The sequence below is a fragment of the Uranotaenia lowii genome, chromosome 2, assembly GCF_029784155.1.
Source record: "Uranotaenia lowii strain MFRU-FL chromosome 2, ASM2978415v1, whole genome shotgun sequence".
Taxonomy (NCBI): domain Eukaryota; kingdom Metazoa; phylum Arthropoda; class Insecta; order Diptera; family Culicidae; genus Uranotaenia; species Uranotaenia lowii.
This window is the reverse complement of record NC_073692.1, coordinates 7886661-7896728: the sequence shown is the minus strand read 5'-3', so window position 1 is coordinate 7896728 and position 10068 is coordinate 7886661. Positions and strand designations below refer to the sequence as shown.

The 10068-nt window shown below is 44.7% G+C and overlaps 2 protein-coding genes across 2 annotated transcripts; both read right to left on the bottom strand.

The window, feature by feature from the left end:
* Positions 1-443: 443 nt before the first annotated feature.
* LOC129749702 (uncharacterized) lies at positions 444-1790 on the bottom strand. The gene has a single exon (XM_055744750.1). It carries the CDS (start codon positions 1788-1790, stop codon positions 444-446), a length of 1347 nt encoding a protein of 448 aa, XP_055600725.1.
* A 312-nt stretch (positions 1791-2102) lies between these two features.
* On the bottom strand, positions 2103-3131 carry LOC129749698 (uncharacterized). Its single transcript, XM_055744746.1, has one exon. It carries the CDS (start codon positions 3129-3131, stop codon positions 2103-2105), a length of 1029 nt encoding a protein of 342 aa, XP_055600721.1.
* Positions 3132-10068: the final 6937 nt, after the last annotated feature.

Below are 10068 nucleotides of genomic sequence, written 5' to 3'. Positions count from 1 at the left end.
TGCATTCAAGGGCGTTTAGACAGCAATGGACACACGTAATTCCACTAATTTTGGTATTGTTCTACTCAGCAAACTTTCGCGCATCTAACCAGGTAAATTTTCTTCGATTTGTAAATAAAAATCAAAATGTAAAGTACAACGATAGAATTTATAAGAAAACTGTATTGACCGACAAGAATTACACTCGATACAAGCTGGCGTTTATTGGCTGATGATTTGAGCTAGACTAACTCCCTGAGAGCTGATAACAGTCTCGAAAATTACCTTACGCTCCTATCACTCTATTCTCTTATCATTCGATGGTAATATCCACTGAGGGATGTTCAAATTATAAAGGTATAACAGTTGGTGAGATGTGAGTAAGATCGTCGCCAACATTACCGGCCTCCTTGAACTAGCTTCAACTAAACTAATATATAAAACTAAACTTAAACTTATTTAAGCTATACATAAAATACACATACATTTCTGCCACAACTATTGATGGGGTCTTCATTTTCCTCCACATCGGCATCATTAAATGGTAAGAAACAAAGTCTATAAACGGAGCGTTTGTAGATGCCATTCGATGTTTTCACGGTGACCACCCTAACGACTTCGTCGCCGCCCGGATGAACTGCGATGACTCGTGCCAAGGGCCAACACACTGGTGGGATATTATCTTCTCGGAGAACAGCTATACTCCCAACACGTATCTGATTTGGACTGATGTTGTTATGGGATCTCTGCAACTCGGTGAGGTATTCCTTACGCCAACGATCCCAAAAATGCTGGTACATTTGCTGTCTTTGCTGGTAGTGGGTAAGACGGTTGAGGGGAATGTTTTGGTAGTTTTGGTCAGGCAAATCGGTCATGCGAGAGCCGATCAAAAAATGCGAGGGGGTGAGGGCATCGATATCTGATGGATCATCTGAGAGAGCAATAATGGGTCTAGAATTGAGGGCAGCGCTTATCTGGACGAGCAAAGTGGTGTAGTCTTCATAAGACATCTGGCGAGAACCGATCACTTTTTTTAGAGACGTTTTAACGCTTCGAACTGCTGCTTCCCACAATCCTCCAAAGCTGGGTGCACGAGGAGGAATAAATTTCCATTCGATTCCTTGCTGTGCGAATTCATTCGAAATGGTGTTTTGAGTTATTTTCAACCGCAACATCTCATACAGCTCTTTTAATTCTCGCTTTGCACCTACAAAGGTTGTGCCGTTGTCGGAATGTATTTCAGAAGGAATTCCATGGTGGCCAATAAATCTACGGAAAGCTGATAGGAACGACGTTGTAGTTAAATCGCCCACGAGTTCAAGGTGAAGAGCTTTTGTTGTGAAGCACACAAAAACAGCGATGTAGCATTTGGGAGAGGCAGCTCGACGATGGGGTGGCTTTAGAAAAAATGGTCCACAATAATCAACGCCTGTGAACTGGAATGGCTTACTGGATCGAACTCTTATATTTGGAAGTTGCCCAGTCGGCTGTTGTGTTGGGATTGGGTTGGCTCTGAAGCACTTGTGACATTTGCGTAACACTTGTTTGATAACTCTTTTACCATGAATTGGCCAATATTCCTGCCTAAGCACTGAAAGAGTCAGTTTTTGGCTGCCGTGGAGTGTTTTCAGGTGATAATATTCTACAATCAATGTGGTGAGGGGATGAGAGGGCGGTAGTACAGCTGGATGTTTTGCGGAATACAGTTCTTCGGAATTTCTCAGACGTCCTCCCACGCGTACAATACCTTCGGGATCTAAAAATGGTTGCAGCAGTTTGAGTGGTGATTTTTGCGGAACGGTGCGATGCATTTGAAGGCTTTTAATTTCTTCATTGTATTGCTCCCTCTGTGCAATTTTTAACAAGACTATCTGAGCCTTATTGATTTCTTCGACAGTCAATAATGGAGCTCGATTACGCTGGAGGCGGTGCCTAGAATTATTAGCGAATCGAATACAGTAAGCGGTTATTCGTAATAATTTTGGAAAGTTGTTTGTTATTGTAAAAAAGCAATCGGGCTGGTATGCAGAACAAATGGCGTATACATTTTTTCGCATCTCCATGTCTGATATTTCTGGTACAAATGTGTTTTCCTCGATGGGCCAATTTTGTTCTTCTTCCATTTACCACTCTGGTCCGTTTCTCCACAGGCGACTTGCTAGGAAATCCGCTACAGGAAGGCCTCGTGAAACCAAATCGGCTGGATTTTCTTTTCCAGCAATATGATACCATTTATGTCGATATGTGTGAGTTTGGATGCAGGATACACGATTTGCAACGAAGGTCTGCCAGGTGTTCGGCTGTGCCTTCAACCAGTTGAGTACGATTGTAGAATCCGACCAGAATACCGACCTAACAGATTCCATATCCAGTGCCTTAACGATTTTGTAATGCAGAATAGCAGCCTCTTTAGCAGCACACAATTCCAATCTTGGTAGGGTTAATCTTTTTAAAGGAGCAACTCTAGATTTAGCAGATAGAAGCGAAACACATATTTTTCCCTCGAAATCGACTGTTCTTGCGTAAACGCAAGCTCCGTAGGCTAGCTGGGATGCATCAGCAAAGCAGTGCAATTGAACTTCTTTAGAAAGGGGGGCAAAGGCAAATCGATTTAACCGTAAATCCTTCAGATGTGGTAACCCTTCGTAAAACGTTTTCCATTTATTATTCACGTGAGTCGGAACTGGTTCGTCCCAGCCAGTTTGAAGAAGTGCTAATTCTTGCATAATTATCTTGGCACTGACTATAACAGGAGCAATTAAACCTAGCGGATCAAATAGTTTGGCGATGGCTGATAGTATTTGTCTTCTTGTCCAAATTTCAGTTATAGGTTGAATATCATTAACAAACCGCAATTCATCGGCACAAGGATCCCAGGATATTCCTAAAGTTTTAACTGCCTCATTAGGACTGAACTCGAAGGTTACTGTCAAATTTGTTCCTAGCATTTCGATGGGTAGATCGCGTAGAACTTCCGGTTTGTTAGAACAAATCTTCCTCAAAGCAAAACCACCTTTTTTCATAAGCGCAATAAGCTGATCCCTCAATTCAATTGCCTCTTCCACAGTTGCCGCGCCGCTTATGGCATCATCTACATAGAAATCGTGTTCCAAAACATTTCGAGCTGCTGGAAAATTTTCACCTTCGTCCATTGCTAATTGCTTTAGGCACCTTGTGGCCAAAAAGGATGATGACGTTAATCCATATGTTACGGTAGTGAGCTCAAAAACTTGTATTGGATCATCCTGAGAAAAGCGCCAAAAAATTCTTTGCAAAGAGTAATCATCTGGGTGAAGCTGCACTTGTCGATACATTTTCTCCACGTCCCCTACTAAAGCCACTTCATGTTTTCGGAAGCGGAGTAGTAGGTTGAGGAGCTCATCCTGAATAATGGGACCCTTCAATAAACAATCGTTCAAAGAATATCCACTCGAAGTGCGCGCTGATCCATCGAAAACAACACGCACTTTTGTCGTTGTGCTTGACTCCTTAACAACAGCATGGTGCGGAAGATAATAAACATTGCGTTTATAATTTCCACCATTCTCCACCGTCAATGCTTCACCAGAAATTTTTCTCATATGTCCAAGCGCCAAATATTCCTCCATGAATTTGTGATACTGTTCTTTCATTTCGGGATTTCGCTCTAATTGACCTTCCAATTTCTTAAAACGCTGTAAGGTGGTGATACGAGACTCACCTAACATTCGATCCCAAGTAACTTGTTTCGGTAATCTTACTACATATCTCCCATTTTCATTTCTTCCATGAGACATTTGAAAATTTTCTTCGCAATCCTGCTCTTCCTTCGACCAAACGGGCCGATCACCCAAACATTCCACTGTCCAAAATTTTTCGAGTAAATTTTCCAAATTTTCCGATGAAGTTGCAACGTTGCATCTGACCGTGGATCCAGATGGTACGGAAATTCCCCCAGATACTACCCATCCAAAAACCGTATCTATCAGCACTGGTAATTCCAAATCTAGGGAAATTCGCTTCAGTTCCTTTTGGTAAAGAAAACGGTAAAAGTGTTCCGCTCCTATAAGTAGATCGATACGATTAGATTTATTAAACTCTGGGTCAGCTAGTTGCAGATGTTGAGGAATATCCCAAGTGGCAACGTTGATATCGGTAGATGGCAAGTTAGAGGAATCCCGAGAATCCCGAGCCTCGGAGCTGCCGACAGACGGAACAGTCGAAGAACAGTGGTGTGGAATCAAGAATGCCTTTATCACGATGAGCCATGGTACTCTCGGTAAAGTTTGTGGAAGAAGAAGTGAATGGATGTCGGATGAAACTTGGAGGATGGTCGATGATCGGAGAAAGGCGAAAGTCGGAATTGAGCAGGCATGTACCGGGTCAGCCAAAGCAGCCGCCCGCTTTCGATATGCGGAGCTGGAAAAGGCAGTTAAACGAGCTTGTAGACGAGACAAGAGAGCCTGGACAAACTCCCTAGCCGAAGAGGGAGAAAGAGCCGCCGCCAATGGAGATATCCGATTACTTTATGACATTTCTCGCCGCCTCAGTGGTGCAAGGACTAATGCAAGAATGCCGCTAAAAGACCGAGCAGGTCAGTTACTGACCGATCGAACAGATCAGCTCAAACGATGGACTGAGCACTTCGAACAACTCTTCCGAGTCACGAATAGCGATGGCCAACAGAATCTGCAGCTCGAAGCGCCAACAGTAAGTCGCATAAATGGCGTCAACTCGGAAGCGCCTTCGCTGGCTGAAATAGAAGCGGCAATCAAAAACATGAAATCCAACAAAGCACCTGGGATCGATTGCATCCTTGCTGAAATGCTGAAAGCCGACCCTGCCCTATCAGCACAAATGTTGCACCGTCTTTTCGCTGACATCTGGGATACTGCAACATTCCCGGCCGACTGGATGCAGGGTATCCTCGTAAAGGTCCCGAAAAAAGGAGACCTGACAGAGTGCGGTAACTGGCGAGGCATAACGTTGATCTGTACAACCCTCAAAGTACTCTGCAAAGTTATCCTGAACAGGATCCAGGAGAAAATAGACGCTACACTCCGACGGCAACAAGCTGGATTCCGATCCGGACGATCATGTGTGGACCACATCACAACGCTACGAATCATACTGGAACAAATCAACGAATTCCAGGACTCTCTTCTGCTGGTGTTCGTTGATTTCGAAAAAGCATTCGACCGACTTAACCATGAAAACATCTGGGCGGCTCTAAGGCGACGAGGGGTCCCAGAGATACTAGTCCATCTCATCGAAGCACAGTACGAGGCATTTTCGTGCAAGGTCTTGCACGACGGTGTCTTGTCCGAACCAATCCCGGTAACTGCTGGAGTGAGACAAGGATGTATTCTATCACCGCTATTTTTTCTAATCGTAATGGATGAGATTCTGATTGGATCGATTGACTGTGCACCGAACCGAGGATTGCCGTGGAATCCTTCAACAATGGAGCAACTGAACGACCTTGACCTGGCTGACGATATTGTTTTGCTCGCCCAAACACAACCAGATATGCAGAGCAAACTCGACGACCTCACCGAAAGTTCCAAGGCAGCAGGTCTCAAAGTCAATGTCGGAAAGACCAAGTCGATGGAGATCAACACAGGAAATCCCTCCAGTTTCATGGTAGCTGGGCAACAAGTTGAGAAAGTGGAGTGCTTCCAGTATCTTGGTAGCCAGATAACGCCTGATGGTGGTACCAGAAAAGACATCGAAACCCGGATAAGAAAGGCCCGATTTGCGTTTGCGAGTCTCCGAAACATCTGGCGGTCACGCCAGATCTCTCTACGAACGAAAATCCGAATCTTCAACTCAAACGTCAAATCCGTATTGCTGTACGGGTGCGAAACTTGGTGCACATATGCGGTAACGACGCGAAAACTGCAAGTATTTGTAAACCGCTGCCTGCGGAATATCATCCGCGCTTGGTGGCCTGGCAATTGGATATCGAATGAGGAACTACATCGCCGGTGTCATCAAAGGGCGCTAGAAATCGAGATTCGGGAACGTAAGTGGAGATGGATTGGGCACACGCTGCGAAGAGATGAAAACGAGATTTGCAGAGAGGCGCTAGATTGGAATCCAGAAGGTCATCGAAGAAGAGGCAGACCCAGAAATTCGTGGCGGCGAAGCCTAGCCACTGAAATCCGAACTGTCGACGAGAATCTTGACTGGGACCAGGTGAAGACGCTGGCTCCGGATCGTCAACAGTGGAGGTCTTTTACCACGGCCCTATGCACCGGAGGATCGGCGCGGGATCATTAAGTAAGTAAGTAAAAGCAAGTTAGAGGTCACACGTTGAAGAACTAAAAAATCCAGATTGACCTGAAAGTCCGTAATCCTCGAACCGATTGCGGTGGAAACTGCGTGGTGAGCGTGGGATTCTGATTGACCAACGCCGCAAATGGGAACGTTAACAGATCTGCGTTTGAGCTTCAAAGACTGATATAACCTTTCACTTATTATATTTGTTTGTGAACCGTTATCAAGTAATGCCCTGGCGAGTTGCTTGCCACCACTGGAATCCCGAATTAGCAAAACTACCGTGGATAAGAAAATGCATGATGATCTACCTTTTACTCCGACGTTAAATGATCCCACAGGATTTTGCTGCTCTCGGGATTCCACGATTTTGCTTCCTTCTTCAGTTTCGCTGGCCACTTCTACCTGATTCACGCTTGCCTCCGTGTTCGCATTAGAATACCCTGGGTGGATCAGAGAATGGTGTTTTTTGCCACAAGAGCGACATCTGAATCGCGTGTTACAATCTCTAGCCCAATGACCACTTCTTAAACAGCTACTACAAAGCCGCTTTGTATTAACAAATTCCAGCCTACTCGATAGATCCAGTTTCAAAAACTTGTCACAATGTGCGATATAGTGCGAGTTTCCACAAAACAAACATCCCGAATATTTCCGATCCCCTTCCGTAATAGTATGCACAATTGCTTTTTGCCTTCTGATTCCCCCTCGATCACTGTTTTCCGAGAAATTTGATGATACTGCGTCCAAAACTTGAGTTCGTCTTTCCAAAAAGCTAACCAGATCCAAAAAAGAGGGGTTCTCCAAATTTGCAGAAAAATCTTCCCAGAGTTGTAACGTCCCGATATCCAATTTTGAACTCATCCAGAATACTATCATTGCTCCCCACTGATCAACGTTCTCCCCAAGTTGCTTAAGTATTTTCAGCCGTTGCTCAAATTCATCAACCAGTGCGTGGATAGTAGTCGAATTTGCGTGTTGGATTTTGGGAAACTCCATAATTGCCTGCAAGTGCCTTTTTTTTAGAAGCTTTTCATTAGAATAGCGTTTTGAAACCGTTTCCCAGGCGATGCTGTAGTTTTCATTTGTAAGCGTCAACGATTTAATTAATTTGGATGCCTCACCTTTCAATGCAGATTTCAAGTAATGAAATTTTTGTACATCACTCAGTTCTAAAGAGTCGTGAATGAGGGAAACAAACGTGGCTTTGAATGAGAGCCAGTTTTGATAGTCGCCATCGAAGTCTGGAATGGAAATCTGTGGTAATCTCACACCAGTGTGGAAACCCAAAGTAGTGCTGTGCCTCGCCATCGATTGATCAAAATGTGAAGACGGAACAGATGCTGACATCGGCGCAGTAGATGGTGCTGGAAGTTTTGCCAACAGCGCAGACCGAAGCTCAAAATATAAATTCTCAAATCTAGCTGATGCCTCATAGCTTTTTGCCTCGAACTCTCCTGCAACATCTAAATCAGTGATAGCATCCTGCAGGTTTTCAAATTTTGTATATTTTTCGTCCAATTTTTCTATCCTCGATTGAACTTGCCCTTGTTTAGTATCGTCGTAGTTGTCCAAAAATTGACTAACCGTTCTCAGAGTTTCGAAAAGACGCTGCCTCTTTCTCAAAGATTCCTTTAGTTCTTCCATTGCCTACCAAATTCCCAACCACTACCAGACCAGCAAAGAAAATCTCGATTCAAAACCGGAAATGAAAACAAGAAAACCAAGGAAGTACCGCCTTTTAACGTAGAGCTGATTGGACAGGCACTCACCTGAGGCCTATCGTTATTAGGCCTTGTATTTTTTCAAATCAGCTCAGCTCGTAGGATCACCACCTCAGAATGTTATAAGGGCTCACCGAAAAAAAAGAGAAAACAAAAAATCCCAGGATGTACCGCCTAAAGCTGGAAAATTTATTGGACAGGCACTCACCTGAGGCCTGTTCAAATTAGGCCTTGATTTTGTTTAACCAGCAGCTTCCGGCCTCCGTCAGGACAAGATTCTATTGTTACTCCTTGAATTTTCTTGTATATCTCAGTTTAAGCTTGGGAGCACACTTCACCCAAAAATTTGTTGAAAACGCAGGTTTCAGTGGTGGAATAGAGTTATCTTTATTCAGTTTCGTCAGTGAGGTCATTAGGATACAACAATATTAATTAGCGATAGCTAATTGTCACTTTCCACTTTTTATATTCCCTAACCGGGAAAGTACTCATTTCTTAATGAGTACTTTAATATTCTTACCCAGAATACTGTTGTGTTACCACGAACCCAATTTGAGTTGTTTGGCTTCACAGTGTGATGATGTAAACATTTGTACCGTGTTTACCATCATCAGCTGTCATCATCAATCATCACCGCTATTGTTTCAATTGCGAATTGACTCAAAGCATGCGGAACCAAAACAAAGTGTTTTGGTTTCGCCGACGGAGCGGTATCGAAAACCGTAAGTATCAACACCTCCCCTCAATTCGCAGATTGAGAATGCTGAACAGCTTCGCGTGCCTCGCCCTTGGTAACGCCTTTGTGAATGCATCAGCTGGCTGATCCTCAGTGGAGATGTGTCGCAAAGATAGCTGACCGCTTCTTATGATGTCTCTGATGAAAGCATACTTAACGTCCAGATGCTTCATCCGCTGATGGGTTCGCGCCTCTTCCAGATACTGGATGCAAGGGATGTTGTCCTCCATTAACGTGAAAGGAGTGCTAACCACACCCAATTCACCAAGGAAGATTGTTAACCACAAACCTTCCTTGACCGCATGGCAAAGGGCTCCTATCTCAGCTTCGGTCGACGACAGACTGACCGTCTGCTGACGTTTCGTTGACCACGAAACTAGATTCCCGAAGATCATGTAAGCGTAGCCTGATACAGATCTTCGATCATCGGAGTCGTTGGCAAAATCTGCATCAGCATATCCCATGAGTGGTTCCGATTTCGCGTTTCTGCGAAATACCAACGCCGTATCGGTCGTACCTCGAAGGTATCGCAGAATACGCTTCAGGCCTTGCCAGTGCCTATCCGCCGGGCTGGCCTGGTACTTGCTCAGTGCGCTAACCGCAGCACAGATATCTGGTCTCGAAGATGTCGCCAGATATTGTAGGCAACCGATCAATTCTTTGAATGGTTGTTCGGTGATAACCTCACCATCATTCAGCTTCGTCCAGCGAACGTTTGTGTCAAGCGGAGTGCTAACGGGTTTACAATCGGCCATACCGAATCGTTGCAGAACCTTCTCGACGTATCCTGATTGCGAAATCTCGATGACGCTATTCGGAAAGTCTCGCTTGATGGTCATCCCCAAGAAGGTCTTGACTTCCAGGAGATCCTTCATCTGGAATAGCCTTCCAAGCTCGGTCTTGATCCAGATAACCTCTGAAACGTCTTTTCCGGCAATCAGGATGTCATCCACGTACAGGATGAGGGTGAGTCCTCGCTTGCAGGATCGGTAAACGCAGCAGTCACTCTTCAACGGATAGAAACCAAGCTTTCTTATCTCGTCGTCGAATCTCTGGTTCCAAGCACGACCCGCTTGCTTCAAGCCGTACAGGCTTTTCTGTAATCGAACGACCTTCGATTTGCCGACGTCATCGTTTGGTAACTGCATGAAGATAACCTCTTCTAAATTTCCATTCAGAAATGCAGTTTTGACGTCCATTTGATGAACGACCATGTCGTATTCGTTTGCCAACGCCAAGATGGTCCGAACGCTCTCCATCTTGGCTACCGGCGCGTAGGTTTCCCAGTAGTCCAATCCTGGTCTTTGGGAACATCCTTTTGCGACCAATCGAGCCTTGTAGCGACCATCGTCCTTCACGGTAAAGACCCAC

Bases quoted from the DNA above. Each gene is read 5' to 3' on its own strand.
- LOC129749698 (XM_055744746.1), bottom strand. From the start codon at position 3,131: ATGGACGAAGGTGAAAATTTTCCAGCAGCTCGAAATGTTTTGGAACAC.
- LOC129749702 (XM_055744750.1), bottom strand. From the start codon at position 1,790: ATGCATCGCACCGTTCCGCAAAAATCACCACTCAAACTGCTGCAACCA.